Consider the following 18551-nt stretch of genomic DNA (forward strand, 5'->3'; position numbering starts at 1 on the left):
ATTCTTGTAAGGCTTTGGTTGGGAACTGTTTGGTGAACAAATCAAATCCTCGTAAACTGCTAAGAGATTGTGTTTGTCACATTCACAGTCTCGTCTCAAGGAATTGGAGCGAGAAGCCCACTTTGTGGCAGGAGAACAGTTCCTCGTAACGAGCAGCGACCAGCTTCGAGAGGTACAGCTGCATCTGGTTCTTACACAACCAACTTCTTGTCCAGGGTAAAGGGAGATTTATCCTGAACTTATATTAAGTTCACGCTCTCTCACATTGAGAGCCATTCCTTCAAAGCCTTTAAGCCCAAGAAAAGGAGCAAATCAGACTTTTGGCACTCTGCGCACGTGTCGTGGCCTGCTCTGGCCGGGCTGTGGCCCGTCGTGCGATGCTGGTCCCCCGCACACCGGGCCCTCACTGCGTGTCGTCTTCTGTTGAAGATCCTCTTTGGCAAGCTGAAGCTGCAGCTGCTGAGCCCCACGGGGACGCTTCCCAAGACGGGGCTGCGGGGCCACCTGTCCACCTCCGAAGCCGCGGTAAGGATCAACAACCACCCCCTTCTTTTGAAACGAGAGCATGTCTGCGCCACAGGTGCGTCCCCCCAGACCCGCCCGCTGCCTGTGGCAGGTCGGCCGGCACCAGGCCGAGCAGGTGGAGGGGTCATGCTCCCGCCCCAGGGCTGTTGCCTTCTAGTTATGAACCAGGAGCAAGGGCAGCTGGACCAGTTTCCAGAGCAAACAATTGGCTTGATTCCTGCGAGGGACAGTGGGGAGAAGTTTGCTCTGAAAACCAAGTTCTTGACAGCCCAGGCCAGGCCCCCCGTTTCCCTGCCCACAGGAGCCTGGAGACGGGAGGTCCTCCGTCCTCTCCTCTTCCACATTCACTTCAGAACATTCTAGCTGCCCTTCTCTGTGCATTTTAAATTGTTCTCTACTTAATTTATTGGGGTGACGTTGGTTAATAAAATGATACAGCTTTCAGGTGTACTGTGCCATATGCGTCACCTGTTACTGTATTGTGTTCTCCACCCAAGTCAGGTCTCCTGCCATCGCCATTGGTACCCCCCACCCCGCCCTCTTCTACCTCCCCCCTCCCTTCCCTCTGGTCATCGCCACACTGTTGTCTGTAGCGATGAGTTTTGTTTTGTTTTTGGCTTCATCCCTTTACCTTTTTCACTCAGACCCCACCCCCTCTCCACTCTGTCAACCATCAGTCTGTTCTGTGTCTATGAGTCTGTTTCTCTTTTGTTTGTGAGTTTATTTTATTCATTAGTTATTTTATTCCACATATAAATGAGATCATATGGTACTTGTCTTTCTCTGACTGGCTTATTTCACTCAGCATAATGCTCACCAGGTTCATCCATGCTGTCGCAAAGGGTAAGATTTCCTTGGTGGTTATTTTTTACGGCTGAGTAGTATTCCATTGTGTAAAATGAACCATGGCTTTTTTATCCACTCATCTACTGATGGGCACTTGGGCTGCTTCCATAGCTTGGCTATCTCTATATACAAAAGGCTAAGTGTCCATCCTTCCCTCCGACCGGTAGCTATGACGCGCAATGACCACCAGGGGGCAGATGTTCTGACCAGTAGCTTTGACAAGCACTGAGCACCAGGGGGCAGACGCTCAGTGCAGGAGCTGCCATGACACGCACTGGCCATTTAAAAATAAACGTCACCATGGACCTGGCCCCGACAAACCAACACTCGGCTTCCCCCAAGAGGGACACAGGCCCCGCCCCCACCCTGGAGTGACACCCACCAAATCACAGCCAACGCTGCCGAGACCCCATGGTGTAAAATGCAGCCCACAGCTCAGCCCAGCCCGGAAATGGTCACTGGGCGCCAGGTAATGACGTCACATAGCAACGCCCGGCTTCCTCTCCCTAGTGACAACTAGCCTCCTTGCAGTTTCTTCAGCCCAGGAACCCGACTTGCTTTACAGCCAGGTGGAAACACTTTACACTGTAACCAGATGTCTGTGAAGCGTTTTCCCGTGCCTCATCTCATTTGATCCTCACAGAAGTCCTGGAGTAGGTAGATAGGAGACTCAGTGGAATCCTATTTTCTTTTCATTAGCCGGAAAATGGAGATTTAGAAAGTTTAGAAACTTGACCTGACTGAAAAGAAATGGTGGACCTTGAAAATGACTTCAGGTTTTCTCACTGCACAGAATATAGTCAAACACTGCTGCAGTTAAATATTTTACCCTTTGTTCTCCCTTCGTGATCTACAATAATAATCTGCTTCATGTTGATATTTACTGCTGTGTTGCTGACAATTACCTGAAAGAGAAGTTGGGGTGCTTCTATAAAAGGCTAAGTTGACTCGTGCATGCGTGATACATATAAAGCTCTTGTTGGCGCCAATTGCACGTGTGTGTTTCGATCTGTCATTGTCGATCGTGAATTTGGTTGACACTTCCATTATAGAGAAAGGGCAAATAGCGCTATTAAAATATTTCTTCTCATTAATTTCCTTTCAATGTGCACGAATCCATGCACCCGGACACTAGTTGTAAATAAAGCTGCAATAAACATAGGGGTGCATATAGTCTTTCAAATTAGTGTTTACGGTTTCTTCAGGTATATTTCCAGAAGTGGAGTTGCTGGGTCATAAGACAGTTCCATTTTTATTTGTTTTTTTAATTAATATATTTTTATTTATTTCAGAGAAGAAGGGAGAGGGAGAGAGATAGAAACATCAATGATGAGAGAGAATCATTGATCGGCTGCCTCCTGCAGGCCCCACACTGGAGATTGAGCCCGCAACCTGGGCATGTGACCTGACCAGGAATCAAACTGTGACCTCCTGGTTCATAGGTCGACGTTCAACCACTGAGCCACACCAGCTGGGCAAGACAGTTCCATTTTTAAAAGACAAGGAGTAGCTTGGTTGGGATGTTGTCCCGATACACCAGGGTTGCGGATTCAATCCCTGGTCAGGGCACATACAAGAATCAACCAAGGAATATATAAGTAAGTGGAACAACAAATCGATGTTTCTGTCTCTCTCTAAAATCAATCAATCAATAAAAATCAAAGGCAGGGAGTGGTGAGGCTCTGCTCTAGGAAAGTGGCGGAGCATAGACAGATGTTTACAATCCAGGAGGTGGCAGCGCAGAGCTGAGAGCAGTGATAGTGCCCACAAGTCCCTCTGCTGGGACCCTCTGCTGGGACCTCCTGCTGGGACCCCCTGCTGGGACCCTCTGCTGGGACCCTCTGCTGGGACCCCCTGCTGGGACCGCTGCTGGGACCCTCTGCTGGGACCCTCTGCTGGGACCCCCTGCTGGGACCCTCTGCTGGGACCCCTGCTGGGACCCTCTGCTGGGACCCTCGGCTGGGACCCCCTGCTGGGACCCCTGCTGGGACCCCCTGCTGGGACCCTCTGCTGGGACCGCTACTGGGACCCCCTGCTGGGACCCCTGCTGGGACCCACTGCTGGGACCCACTGCTGGGACCCCTGCTGGGACCCTCTGCTGGGACCTCCTGCTGGGACCCTCTGCTGGGACCCTCTGCTGGGACCCACTGCTGGGACCCACTGCTGGGACCCCTGCTGGGACCCTCTGCTGGGACCTCCTGCTGGGACCCTCTGCTGGGACCCCCTGCTGGGACCCCCTGCTGGGACCCTCTGCTGGGACCCTCTGCTGGGACCTCCTGCTGGGACCCCTGCTGGGACCCTCTGCTGGGACCCCCTGCTGGGACCCTCTGCTGGGACCCCCTGCTGGGACCCGCTGCTGGGACCCTCTGCTGGGACCCCCTGCTGGGACCCGCTGCTGGGACCCGCTGCAGAGGCAGCAGTGCTTGCTGTGCCGTGTCCAGGCTTTGGCTTAGCAGAGGGGAGGCTGTGCTTCTGGAGTCCTCTGTGCATATCGCCTCTCCATCGTTTCACTTTCTGCGCATCTCACCTGGCGGACCCCTCGCTTGCTGACTGTGCCCACACCTGGCCCTCGGGGGCTCGGGTGGCCACCGTCGAGTGAGCCAGGGCCTGCTGTGGAGCCCGGGTCCCCTGCAAGGACCTGGATTCGTGCTCTTGCGCATGTCTTCCCGCCCCAGCGGACGGCCTGCCCTTCTCCGTGTCCTTGGGAAGCAAGGGCAGTGGCACCAGCCACGCCACCTGCACAGCCTGGGCCACGCTGCTTGACTGCTTTGTGCCTCCGTTTCCTGGTCTGTAGCAGAAGGACTATACAAGTAACGTCCCTGCTGGAATCTTGTGAGGATTCTGCAACTGTGTGTGTGTGTGTGTGTGTGTGTGTGTGTGTGTGTGTGTGAGAGAGAGAGAGAGAGAGAGAGAGAGAGAGAGAGAGAGTATTTAGGACCATGCCTGACATAAGCTCTCAAAAACCAATAAGTATTGGCTATTATTATGAGCTTCTTCATCCAAAAACTAGAATCATCTTTGATTTTCTCCCAGCCTCACCCGCAGCACGTCTTACAATCCCTCCCTGCAAAGTCTGTCTTGAGTTTGCCTCCCTCCCTCCGCCTTCACTGGCAGCCCCTTCCCCTCTCCTCTCAGACTCCTCCCAGCTTCCTGCGCAGCCACTCCCGCCGCTGTCTCACGCCTGCGCTTACGCATCACCCCCGGCAGCGCAGTCTTCTAAGGTGTTAGACCATGTCACCCCGGCTGGGTGGCTAATTGGTTGGAACATCGTCCCATACACCAAAGGCTGTGGGTTCAATGCCCAGTCGGGGCATATGCGGGAGATTGAAGTTCCTCACCTCGACGTTTCTCTCTCTCTCCTTTCCTCTCTCTCTCTAAAATCAATAAACAAACTCTTCAATGAAGATTAAAAAAAGAAAAGAAAGCCTGGCCAGTGTGGCTCAGTGGTTGAGCCTCGACCTACGAACCAGGAGGTCCCTAGTTCGATTCCTGGTCAAGGGCACATGCCCGGGGTGCGGGCTCGATCCCCAGTGGGGGGAGGGGGGGCGTGCAGGAAGCAGCTGATCAATGATTCTCATCATTGATGTTTCTCTCTCTCTCCCTCTCCCTTCCTCTCGGAAATCAATAAAAATACACTTTTTTAAAAAGAGAGAGAGAAACCATGTCACTCCTGTGACGGGAACTGCCAGTGGCTTTCGGTGACGCTCAGAGTGAAGCCCTAGCTCCGAGCGTGGCCCCGCCTGTGGGCCTGGCGCTGCCCCTTCTCTGGCCTCGCTCCTTCCGCACTCCGGCGCCCCGCCTCCCGCCTCCCGCCTCCGGAGCACGCCCGCTGCCCAGGTGTCTGCACGGCCCTGGCCCCCTCCGGAGACCCTGCCCGCAGTTGCCCACGCCTGGCTGCACGCTGTCCGCCTCAGCACCGCTCAGACCCTCTGGTCACAGCACAGCGAGGCCGCGACACCCATTCCTCACCTTCATTTCCTTTCTGCCTTTCTTCCTATTTTAAATTTTTGACAGCATTACAGATGTCTCCCATTTCCGCCTCCCCCCCCCCCCTTTGCTCCCCTCTGCCCAGCCCCTCCCTTCTCCCCCCAGGTCTTCACCGCCCTATCCTTCTTTTTCCTACGCACACTCGCCATTTCCTATAGTTACCGTAGCTGCTTGCTTATTCCTCTAGGATGTGGGCGGCCCAGCGCCCAGCCCTCCGCTGGCTGGCTCACTCCATCCCAGAACCAGGCAGCCTGCAGCTGGCGCCGGGTGGCCGAGCTGGTGGCTGTGGTTTGTTCTCCCTCGGCAGCAGGGGGCGGGGCCCAGCTGGAGACCCTGGTGTGGACTTCAGCCGCCTGGTGGCTGAGCCGGAGGGGCAGCGAGCCCAGTTCCAGCGGGTGTGGCGCCTGGGGAGGCCGCACCTGCGCGGGGTCCTGGCACCAGCTGGCAGGCTCGCCCTTCCCTGCTGCTGCTTGTGCTGCTCCCAGACGGCCCACAGCGGAAGGAGGGGAAGTAGCTGCTCGGGTGTAGAGGTGCTTTGGGGACGGAATTAAGACGGTGACCTGAATTTCCCCCAAAACATGAGGGCCCTACGTCATACTAGCCTTATCTGTTTACCTGGACAAGTCATGCTAGTCTGTGAGTTACAAGAGATGAGTGTTTTGCCCTGGCTGGCTTGGCTTAGTAGTTAGAGAGAGCGTTGGCCCTTGAACCAAAGGGTCGCGAGTTCGATTCCCGGTCAAGGGCACTTTCCTGGGTTGCAGGCCTGATCCCCGCTCGGTCCAGGAGCAGGTGGGAGGCAACCAATCGATGTGTCTCTCTCTCATGGATGTTTCCCTGTCTCTCTACCCCCTCCTTCCTCCCTTCCACTCTCTCAAAAAAATCAATGGAAAAATACCCTTGGGTGAGAACTAACAAAAACAAACAACAACAAAAGATGAACTTCTACTAGACAACCCGTGCACATGGTTCTCAATTCAAAATTAAGCCTCCTCTCCACGTCCTCCACCCTCCCTTAGACGTCAGGTAAATGGGCGGCCTGGAAGGTCCGAGTATAGCACAGCTGTGAGCATAGATACGGTGAGGAGCGGGTGAGAGGGGGTGCCAACGGGGGGCCGCAGGGAGAGGGTCCAGGAGCCGGCGGGAGTGTTTGATGGAGCCCGCGGAGCAGCGGGCGCTGCGGCCTCTGCCCGGATCATTGACCAACTCCGGTCCGGCTTTATCCAGGTCAGGACATCAAACACTTCATTCTTTTCAAAGTTCTCAGGGCCTCTTCTCGATACGCAGGCAGACGGCGCTCAGAAAGCTCTCTTGCGAGTCAGGTATCAGGGTGAGGAGAGCGAGTGGATCTGAAGCAGTGTTTTTGGCTGAGTATTTTCATGCACTTTCATCTCCCCTAGGAGTAGCTTTCCTAAGAAAGGGGCAGCTGGCTTATCCTGAGTCGGGACCCTCCCCGGCAGTGCCGGCTCCCAGGCCCAGCGCTGTTCATGTCCCCGCTCAGTCGTCCTGCGAGACACACTTCCGGGCCCACACACTACAATAGTCAGCGCTCCAGTCCCCAGACTAGTTCACAGGTTCAAAATGATCCTCATTGAAACCTTGGCAGACGTTTTTTGTAGAAATCGGCAAGCTGATTCCCAAATTTAAAGAGAAATGCAAAAACTAGGAACCGAGATAATCTTGGGAGATAAAGCACTATTGGAAGATTGAGTCTGTTGGACAGCAAGACTAACCACAAAGCGATAGAAATTACCAGGAATTAATCCGTACAACGTGGTGTCGATTCAAGGATAAACGAACAGACCTTTGGGTGGGGTGGAGAAGCCACGAGCGGGCCTCCCTGGGCGTGTGTGAAACCCCTGACCTCTCAGAGGCTGCGCTGCGAAGCGGTTAGCAGTAGGTTGGCGGCATAAGGACCAGGGGCCGGTGCCTCTGGGCCCTACTTCACGTCCTACACAGAAATAAATGCCAAGGGAATTGTATCGCCACATACAGGAGGCACAGCAGCAAAGACTGTAGAAGATGCCAGAGAATATCTTCAAGACCTTGATTAGGCAGACATTCTGAGACCGGACACAAAATGCATAACCATGAAGAAAGGGGTTGAGACATTGGACGACCGTGAAATGAAGAACCTCTGTTCACGAGAAGGCGCCACTGCCCAGTGAGAAGGCAAGCCTCACGGAGACGGCGTTCCCGTTCATATGGAAGGAAGCCCGTCCCGGCGGACGAGTGCCCACGCATCCAGGAGAAGCAGACACAGCGGTTTCCCAGGGGCCAAGGTCACGCACAGGGTCAACGGCAGAAGATACACACTCAGTCAGTACACACTGCGTGCTGTTCAGCCGCCTCGTTCACTGGGGCATACACGCTAGCAGCCCAGGGAGACATCGCTCACTTTGCCAGGACGGCGGGGATGCCCGGAGACGCGGACACGGGCTCCCGGGTGCTGATGACCTGCTGGGCGGTCCCTGCTGCGGGCGGCCTGGCGCCCGGCCACCTCACGCCTCCTAGTGTGTACACTCAACAGCTGCGGGCGCCGTTCCCAAAACTGTACTGTGTGTCCGCCGCGGCGCTCTCCACCGCGGCCTGGTGCGGAAAACCACACATCCGTCCATGGTGGAGGGAGAAGTATTGACCTGCCTTCAAACAATCCGCATTACACGTCCATGGCATAGTCTTCCGCGGCGACATGGGTGAGCCATCAGCCATCATGCTGACCACAGAAGCCACACAGAGAGCCTGCGCTGTGGAACCGTGGCCTGGGGGGTAGAGGCCAGGCTGGTGGGGGCAGGGCCTGAGTGCTCCCTCTGGGCGAGCCCGGGCGTGTTCACTTTGTGATACTTTAACAGATCGTGTTCTTAGGAGCTTGTACTCTGCTGAATGTTATATTTTGACTTTTTAAAATTAATTTGAAAATCCTTAATCATGTTCCGACGTTACCTCCCTGACTTCATGCCCAGCTCTCTGCGATTCAGGTGTCGGCTGCTCCTGAACGATCAAGTTACACGTTTGTAGGCATTTCCCCGCTCCTCTCTGCCATGAGGGAGCATCACTGATCCGCTGCCTCCTGCACGCCCTCCACTGGGGTGGAGCCCGCAACCCAGGCACATGCCTTTGACCGGAATCGAACCCGGGACCCTTCCATCCGCAGGCCGATGCTCTATCCACTGAGTCAAACCAGCCAGGGCTGCCATGAGGTATTTTTAAAATAATTTTTAGAGAGAGGAAGGGAGAGAGAGAGAACGAGAGAGACATGGATGTGAGAGAGCAGCATCCGTCAGTTGCCTCCCGTACGCAGCTGGACCAGGATAGAACCCGGTTTGTGCCCAGACCCGGAATCACCGCCGCCTTTTGGTGCCGGGAGGACACTCCAAGCAGCTGAGCCACACCAGCCATGTGGTGTCCCACACGCCCCGGCTGTAGAGTCACTCATCGAAGTCTCATCCCGCTCACCATCTGCCTTTAGCGCCCTGAGGACAGCAGCGATCTTGTAAGGGACTGTGGTGGGGCGCCTGCTAAGCTGAGTTGCTTATGAATCTTCATTTTGGAAAATATGCTCAATGGAGACCATTTTCTTACTAGGACTTTCTCTGGCTAAAAATAAGTGTCTGAAATGTTAAGCTTCAATGGATGACTATATTAATATTTACTCTCATTTTTTAGTTAAATGCTCTGCAAGCCCTCCATCCATTACCCAAGATCATTTTGGAATATAGGCAGGTAAGTTGGTGTTTTAATCAGTTGGTGACGAAGGGGAAGCTTATGGCACCGGCTCTGTTGAGGGAAATCCGTAGTCGCGGAGGCGGCCCCGACGAGGCCCTGAAGGGGATGGGGTGGTTCAGGCTGACCTGTGTTCGCCCTGCTCGCCGGCACCCTGCCATGGTGTCCCCGCCTACAGCCAGCCCCTCAGCACTGGGGGCTGGGAACGCGCGAAGGAGGAGTCGGCGTGTCTGTGACAGGGTGACGTGTCCCCCGTCAGTCCCGCGTGTGGAAGCCGCCTCCGTGCCGGGGCAGCCTGGTGCGTTCCCGATCGCCGGTCACTGACACACCCCTTCCCTCCCAGCGCGCTGGTGCTCTCTGCCCCGCACCTGCGGCACTTCTGTTCTTGAACCACATGTCGCACTCGCATTGCTAGTCCATCGGGGTTTTTTGTTCGTTATTTTTTTAAAATAGATTTTTATTGATTTCAGAGAGGAAAGGAGAGGGAGAGAGATAGAAACATCAATGATGAGAGGGAATCATTGATCGGGGGCCTCCTGCACGCTCCTGGCCCATAGGTCGATGCTCAACCACTGAGCCACGCCCGCGGACGGTACCACCGTTTTTTTTACTTAATGAGCCCGTGGCCTGCTGTCTGCTAGGGCTGGGCAGCTGCTAGAGAGCATGTGGTCGCAACTGCCCTTGTCCTTGAAGTAAGGGAAGGACGGAAGGAGGGCTGAGAGGGCACCACAGGGCACGGGGGGCGGGCGGGAGCGCACCTGATCCTCATCACTTCCTGAGAGAGCAGGCTCCAGAATAACAAATACTATAGAAGGGGGGCCCCCTTCTCGGCGGGTCGCTATGGTTTAATTCTGGCCACAGGCCACTCCAGGGTCCTGGGTCGTCTCGGTGGCATCGGCAGTGGGTGCCCTGACGCTCGCTCCTGCTTAACTACTTCCACCAAGAAGGTGGCGCTTCCTGTCTCTGTAACAGGTTCACAAGATCAAGTCAACCTTCGTGGACGGGCTGCTCGCCTGCGTGAGAGAGGTACCGGGGCTGGAGCGTGAGGAATGTGGGTGCCTGTGAGTTCAGATGGACTAGGAGTCCTTGAAGCCGGGCTGACGGTGAAATAGGCTAATACACTGGAGTGTGAGCCGCGTTTGGGCGGGGACTCAGGCCTCTTTAGAAGGCGCTGCACCCAGGAGCGGGCCCAGGAGGCCCGGCTGCCAACCCCACACTCACCCACCTGCGGCTGCAGCTCGCTTCGCGGCCCCTTCCCGGAGGCCTGCACTCAGAGACGTCCTGCCACTCCTCTGAGGACACACAGCTCCTGCGGGATGCACGGCCCCCCTTGGGCCCGCTGCAGATTCCCCGCGGGCGAGGGGACATCTTGCCCACCCGACCACAGTGACCACAGTCGGCAGTATCTGACCTCGGGGCGGGCGAGGGCCTCTGGGGGAGCAGGGAGTGCTGTCTGCCGGGAGGGACCGGAGGGCGCAGCATTGCCAGGGCTCACCCGATTCCTCTGCTAAAGGGCGCCATCTCCTCCACGTGGAACCAGACGGGGACGGTGACCGGAAGGCTCTCCGCCAAGCAGCCGGTAGGTTCGCTCCTTGCCAAACACCAGTTTCTGTTCCTAAGAGGGGCCCCCGGATGACAGAGTGATGTGTTTACCGCCCCTCCCCCGCCCCCATACGCTTAGAGCGGATGTTGTTCTGTTTCTTCACTCAGCTAATGTTTATTGAGCACCTACTGCGTGTTGGGAACACAGTGGGGGACGAGACACGAGGTCGTTCTGCCGTGAAGTGTTGAGCTAGTGAGGGGCTCTCCTGCCCAGTCATTCTCTCGGACACCCCGTCCCCCCCCCTCGTTCTCAGGTTTGTGCTGACCGGGTGGCTCCTGGCTCCAGGAACGGGCGGAAGTAGCTGACGCCTGAGGCCCCACCCACCTGGGGTGCAAGGCTGCCCTGAGGGAGAGTACAGGTGCCCCTGGATCGGGTGCAGGCTTAGTAACACTGAAAGCTGTTCGCTGTTTAAACGGTTTCATGTCTTTGAATTAAAGACAGCGCGTTACTGATTTCTCATTACAGAAGTTCCTTAGGTACAGAAGAGAAACGTAGAAAAAACTAGCGAAAGTCCCTCGCGTCCCCCGCAGAGTTAGCTGTGGCTGCCACTTGGTGTCTGTCCTTCCAGAATCTTTGCTAAGCTCATGTATTTATAAAATACAACTTTCCTACAAAAATAAAACTATGCTTTGCCCTTGCCGGTTTGGCTCAGGGGAGAGAGCGTCGGCCTGCGGACCAAAGGGTCCTGGGTTCGATTCCGGTCAAGGGCATGTACCTCGGTTGCAGGCTCCTCCCCGGCCCAGGCTCTGGTCAGGGCTCATGCAGGAGGCAACCAATCAATATTTCTCTCACATCGATGTTCCTCTCTGTCTTTCCCCCTCTCTTCCACTCTCTCTAAAAATAATAAAAAATAAAACTATGCTTTTAATTTTATTTAAGAAATCTTGATATTATATACCAATATTTACCTGGATCTATATTTAAATTTAAATAATTGAATTATTTAAGAATATATCAAATATGTTAATTATTTCAATATACACTTCAACATGACTGGGGTGGCTCAGTGGTTGAGCATTGACCTATGAACCAGGAGGTCACGGTTCGATTCCTGGTCAGGGCACATGCCTGGCCTGCGGGCTCGATCCCCAGTGTGGGGTGTGCAGGAGGCAGCTGATCAATGATTCTCTCTCATCGTTGATGTTTCCATCTCTCTCTCCCTCTCCCTTCCTCTCTGAAATGAATAAAAATAAATATGCACTATAGAATATACACACATGAATACATGTTCCTGGTAAAGAAATTCAGGTGATGTGGAGGGTTACAAAGTGGAAGCGTGAGCCCTTCCCGTTGTAGTGCACGTGTCTGTCCCACGGGTCCCCTCGGTGCACGGTCTGGACTGCGTCCTGCCAGGCCAGCACCTGGGACGGGGCAGGCTGACCCTGGGCGCTGCCGGAGCGGTGGCTGTGGGTGCAGGACGCCCTCTGAGGACTCTCGAGTCACCGGCTGGGTGTTGAGCCTTGAACCCATTCTTGAAGGGTCTTATTTTGGACATCCCACTTTAGAGAGCTCTTCTGTGGCCTTCATCCCGCTGGCTGGTGCCAGCACTAACACTGGTACTAACGCTAATGCTAATTCTAACCAACACGACCTCATCCGGAAGGTGCTGCGTCCGCTGCCCCTCAGTCAACCTCTCGGCCTGCTAAGCCCGCCGCACCCTTTCTCTTGGTTGATGCCACATCTCGTCGAGGAGTTATCCAGGAATTCTACTGGGAAAGCTGACTTTTCGATGCTGTTATAAATTGTTTCAGTTCCCAAGAGTTCATTGCTAGTATATAGATATGCAATTAACTTTTCAAATGTTTTTATTGTTTTTATATTTTTATTGATTTGGGAGAGGGAGAGAGAGATAGAAACATCAATGATGAGAGAGAATCATGGATCGGCTACCTCCTGCACATCCCACACTGGAGATTGAGCCTGCAACCCAGGTATGTGCCCTGTCGGAGAATTGAACTAGGGGCCTTTTGGTTCATGGGTGGATGCTCAGCCACTGGGACACACTGGCTGGGCTACAGTTGATTTTTATATTTTGATTTTGCATCCTGCAACCTGAGTTCTAATAACTTTGTTGCAGATTCCGTCTGGTTTTCGATAGATTAGCATGTCATATACAGAAAGTCTTAGCTTTTCCTTTCCAATATGGATTCCTTTTCTTTCTATTTCTTGCTTGATTATACCAACCAGAACACTGTACATGTTGAATAGAAGTGGTGAGAGCAGACATCTTGTCCTGTTGCTGATGTTAGAGGAAAACACTCAGTTTCACTGGTAAGAATGCTGTAGCTGTAGGTTTTACGTAAGCACCCTAACCAGCTTCAGAACGTTCTCTTCAAATAACAACTTGCTGAGTTTTTATCTAGAAACTGGATTTTGTAAATAAATAAATAAATAAAATAAAATAAATTGCATCTATTAAGATGATCATGTGGTTTTTTCTTCTTAAATTTGTTAATATAATGGATTACACCAATAGATTTTCAAATGTTAAGCCAACCCTGCAGTCCTGGAATAAAGCTTATTTGGTCTTGATGTATGTATTGTGTGTGTGTGTGTGTGTGTGTGTGTGTGTGTGTGTATGTGTGTGTAATATCCTTTATATATCCTTTATATATCCTTTATATGTATCTATATATCCTTTATATACACTGAGTGGCCAGATTATTATGATCTCTGAACCCATAATAACCTGGCCACTCGGTGTATATAATTGGATTAGATTTGGTAAAATTTTGTTTAGGATCTTTGCATCTGTTGTTTTTTGTGTTTTTTTTAAAATATACTTTTATTGATTTCAGAGAAGAAGGGAGAGGGAGAAAGAAACATCAATGATGAGAGAGAATCATTGATCGGTTGCCTCCTGTAGGCCCCCCATGAGGATCGAGCCTGCAACCTGGGCATGTGCCCTTGACTGGAATTGAACCCCGGACCCTTCAGTCCGCAGGCTGATGCTCTATCCACTGAGCCAAATTGGCTAAGGCTCTCTGTATCTGTTTTAATGATGGATATCATTGAGTAGTTTTCTTTTATTATAATGTTGTCTGGTCTTGGTACCAGGATAATGCTAACCTCAAATAATGAATTCAAAGTATTCCCTCCTCTTCAGGTTTCTGGAAGAATTTGTATAGAATTATTTTTCCCCTCCTTATTAATGGAATTCATTATTGAAGCCACCTGAGCCCAGAAGTTTCTTTATGGGAAGATATTTAATCACAAATCAAATTTTTTCAATAGATAAAGGGCTACTCAGGTTATCTATTTCTTCTTGAGAGAATTTGATAGTTTGTGTCTTTCGAGGAATTTGTCCATTTCATCTAAATTGTTAATTTATGGGTATAAAGTGGTTCATAGCATTCCTTTATTCTTCTCATATGTGAATTGAGGTCTCCTCTCATTGCTGACATGGGTAATTTGTGTCTTCTCACTTTCCCCCCATGATCAGGTTTTGGTTTCATTGATTTTCTCTCTACTTTTTGTTTTTGTTTTTATTGATTTATGCTTTGATGTTTGTCATTTCCTTTCTTCTGCTTACTTTGGGTTTAATCTGCTCTCCCTTTTATAGTTTCTTAAGGTAGAAACTGAATTTATTGATTTGAAGCCTTTCTTTTTTTATTTATAGCCACTCAGTGCAATATACGTGTCCCCACGTACTTCTTTCCGGTATTCAATAAATGCTGTATGTTGTATTTTCATTTTCATTCAGTTCAAAAAATGAGTGCCCTGGCCAGGGAGCTCAATTGGTAGAGCGTCGTCCCGATTCCAAGGTTGCAGGCTCCATCCCTGGTCAGGGCACATACAAGAAGCAGCCAATGAATCCATAAATAAGTGGAACAACAAATCAGTCTTCCTCTCTTCCTCCTCCCTTCCTCTCTCTCTAAAATCAATCAATAAATGAAACTTTTAGAAAAACTATCTAGTAAGGCTTTCTATGTATTTTTTTACTTATGGATTATTTATAAGTTTGTTATTCAGTTTCTAAGTATCTTTCTGTTACTGATTTCTAATTTAATTTCATGAAGGTCACAGAATATACTTTGTAGGACTCGATCCTTTTAAATTACACTTGCTTTATGGCCCATAAAATGGTCTGTCTTGATGACTGCACCTGAAAAGCAGGTGCATTCCATCGTGGGGTGGAATGGCCTACATTACAGTGATGGCGAACCTATGACACGCGTGTCAGCACTGACACGCGTAGCCATTTCTGATGACGCGCGGCCACTGAGGCGGCCGCATGCCGAGGATGAAACATTTGCGAAATAATGTTTTTCCCTCAAAGTGACACACTACCCGAGTTATGCTCAGTTTTTTGGTGAGGTTTGACACGCCACGCTCAAAAGGTTGCCCATCACTGGCCTACAAGTTCCATTCAGGTCAGCGTGGTTGATAGTGTGTCCTCGTCTCTCATATCCTTGCCGGCTTCCTGTCTGCTCAGGTGCTAACTCTTCAACCGCAGCACGAAGTTTCCTTCTCCTTGCCCTCGTCGCTCTTCCATCTCCTTGTCGTTTTTCCTTCATGTATTTGAAGCTCTTTTATTTGGGGCAGCAATGGTAAGGATTGTTAGATCCTCCTGAGGAATTTACCCGTTACTTCTGTGAAATGACCTTTTTATTTATATATAGATATATAGATTGATTTCAGAGAGGAAGGGAGAGGGAGAGAGAGAAACATCAATGATGAGAGAGAATCATCGATCGGCTGCCTCCTGCACGCCCCCTCCTGGGGACCGAGCCCACAACCTGGGCATGTGCCCTTGGCCGGAATAGAACCCGGACCCTTCAGTCCCCAGGCCAACGCTCTATCCACTGAGCCAGACCTGCCAGGGCCACTTTCATATTTCTTATAGTGTGGGGCTGCTGGTGGTGAATTCTTTCAGCTTCTGTAGGTCCAAAAATGTCTTTATCGCACCTTTGGTTTTAGGAGTTATTTTTGTGAGGCGTGAAGTTCTCAGTTGGAAGTTTTTTCTGTCAGTACTTTAAAGAGGTTACTCTCTCCTCACACTGTTTCTTATAAGAACTACTGTCGTCATTATCTGTGTTTCTCTCTACATAATGTGTCTTTCTTCTGGCTCTTGTTCGGTTTTTCTGATAATCGCTGGTTTTGAAGATGCTGATTATGATGTTCCTTGGTGTAATATTTTCCTTCCTCCTGTGTTCGGGCGCGTTTTATTGTTCTTTCTTCCTCTCCTCCCCTCTCCTGGGGAACGCCACTCTGAGAGCCTGTGCGCGGTCATTTGAGCTCGTCCCGTAGCTCACTGAAACTCACTCTTCTTCTCTTCCTTGGGTATTTGTCCGTTTTCATTCGGATCGTTTCGATTACTATGTCCTGTGGCTCGCTCATCTTTTGTCACCTCAGACCTGATGTTAATCCACGGAGTGTATTTTTCATATTAAACATTACAGTTTTCATTTCTAGACATTCATTTGGATCTTTTTTACGTCATTCATAGCTCTACCTATTTTATTTTTTTTTTAATATATTTTATTGACTTTTTACAGAGAGGAAGAGAGAGGGATAGAGAGTCAGAAACATCGATGAGAGAGAAACATCGATCAGCTGCTTCCTGCACACCCCCTACTGGGGATGTGCCCGCAACCAAGGTACATGCCCTTGACTGGAATCGAACCCAGGACCTTTCAGTCCGCAGGCCGACGCTCTATCCACTGAGCCAAACCGGTTTCGGCTCATAGCTCTACTTAATTGTTCAATATATCGAATGCAGTTATGGTAACTGTTTTGTTTTACTGTCCTTGTCTGTCATTTCAACATCTGTGTCCAGCCCTGGCCGGTGTGGCTCAGTGGATAGAGCGTCGGCCTGCAGACTGAAGGGTCCTGGGTTCGATTCCCGTCAAGGGCACGTACCTCGCTTGCAGGCTTCCGGCCCTGGTCAGGGGCATGGGTCCTGGTCAGGGGCATGCAGGAGGCAGCTGATTGATGTTTCTCTCTCAACGATGTTTCTAACTCTCTACCCCTCTCCCTTCCTCTCTGTAAAAAATCAATAAAATATATATTTAAAAAAACCCAGGCATGTGCCCTGCCCGGGAATTGAACCCGTGGCCTCTTGGTTCCTGGGTTGACGCTTAACCACTGAGCCGCGCCGGCCGGGCGGTACCGAGTACTTATTGGCTGGGAACCCGGACGTGTGACCCCCTCTTGGTGGTCTCCGTGCGCCAGGTCCTCTGGCGGGACCATCGTCCCGCTGGCAGCGTGTGGGCAGCTGGCGCTCTCCCCCAGGAAGGGAGGGTCAGGGGTTAGTTTGTCTCACGCGCCTCTCCCCTGACGCAGATGCCAGGGCTCGGCCCTCAGTCCTGCTGGGCCGTCCTCCAGGCTCTCAGACTTCGCCAGAGCCTTCTCCTGGGGGCGCCCCGTGGGGACCTTTGCCCTCCGCGCCTCGCCAGGAGCCACATTCCTACCCCCATCACCCAATACCCCTTATCGGGCGGCGTTGGGTGTCCCGCTCGTGTTTCCGTGGGAACAGGCTGCTTTTGTCCATGTCCTCGTTTCACTGCGACCCTCGTGACCCTGCTCGGCACTGCTCAACATCGAGAAATTCAGAGTGGCTGACCCTTCACCTCGTGGTTGTACGAATTCTTTAGTAAGAGGCCTCCTCTCCCTTCTAGGTTAGTTTGTGTGTTTCTTTCCATTTTTAATGTTACGGTCTAAAATGTGTTGATCGGGAATGTAAAAACCCGAGCGCTCTGTAGCGGGGAATCTTGCTTTGTGAGTGTTTCCCCCGACGTTTTCTTCACTTTTCTAACTGCGTGGGGGTATTTTGTTAGCGTTCGTACTAGCTCTGTGGCACCTGACCGCGTTGGAGCCAAGTTAAGATGCTGTCACGTCGTGGGTAATGCTGTGATGTGCTTTGTGATGGCTGACCCCTCGTGCTTTCCCTCACCTTCGAGCCGTCGCTCTGTCACGCCTGGAGCCTCGAGCCATCTCCCTCCAGCCCAGCCTCTGTCTGGAGCTGCTGGTTGATTTCACCTCTGCAGACCTGTCTGTCACAAGCCTGTCTGAGCCCGTCCTCCCTCCCAAAGCTCAGCTCCACGTCCTTTTCCTGGGAAAATGGTATGGAGCCCACACGCTGCCCAGTGTGTGTCCATCGCCTGCTCAAAAGCTTAGACGCCCGGCGCGGGGCTCAGTGGTTGAATGTCGACCTATGAACCAGAAGGTCACGGTTCGATGCCCCATCAGGGCACGTGCCCGGGGTGCGGGCTCCATCCCCAGTGGGGGTTGTGCAGGAGGCAGCTGATCCATGATTCTATCTCATCATTGATGTTTTTCTCTCCCTCTCCCTTCCTCTCTAAAATCAATAAAAATATATTTTTTTAAAACTTATTGCTTGGTACCTTCAAAGCCCCTGCTCATCTGTTCCCAAGTGTGTTCTTCTTACACTGCTTCCCTCTCATCCCAAACTCAGTGTTGGTCATCCATCTTGACATATTTCCTTAAGTGACAGGTGGGATTTTGTGCTGCTTTCAAACTTGACGTCCATGGCCTGGCCGTTGGTGGGTGAGGAGGACCTGGGCATGTCCCCAGTGTGGCCTGGCCGTGGGCGTGTCCCCAGTGTGGCCTGGCCGTGGGCGTGTCCCCAGCGTGGCCTGGCCGTGGGCGGGTGGCGCTCAGCCCCCGACAGCACAGGTGCTCTCCACAGGGGGCCACGCGCCCTCCCCTGCAGCGCCCCTCGGCTCTCGCTGTCCCATGCGTGCCAGGGCGTCTTACATGTTGCTAGTTGGATGAGTGTGAATGCCTACCTTCCTGTGGTTGGACTTGCCTGTTTAATCCCTAACGGGGCAAGTTCCTTTTCATCTGGTCATTTGTGTTTCTCCAGTGACGTGCCTGTTTGTCTCCTTTGCCCGTTTTCACGTTAGCG

The 18551-nt window shown here is 52.0% G+C and overlaps 1 protein-coding gene across 1 annotated transcript in view; it reads left to right on the plus strand.

Annotated features, from left to right (window-relative positions):
• POLN (DNA polymerase nu) overlaps positions 1-18551 on the plus strand; it is a gene marked incomplete at its 5' end in the record, with an annotated part of 76049 nt that overhangs the window by 31103 nt on the left and 26395 nt on the right. The window contains 5 exons of the mRNA XM_079770088.1: positions 89-172; positions 430-525; positions 9022-9078; positions 10051-10104; positions 10592-10657. Of these exons, the coding sequence (XP_079626214.1) occupies positions 89-172; positions 430-525; positions 9022-9078; positions 10051-10104; positions 10592-10657 (357 nt within the window). The remainder of the gene's footprint in view (positions 1-88; positions 173-429; positions 526-9021; positions 9079-10050; positions 10105-10591; positions 10658-18551) is intronic.

Source organism: Cnephaeus nilssonii (genome assembly GCF_951640355.1).
Source record: "Cnephaeus nilssonii genome assembly, chromosome: 1".
Lineage (NCBI taxonomy): Eukaryota > Metazoa > Chordata > Mammalia > Chiroptera > Vespertilionidae > Cnephaeus > Cnephaeus nilssonii.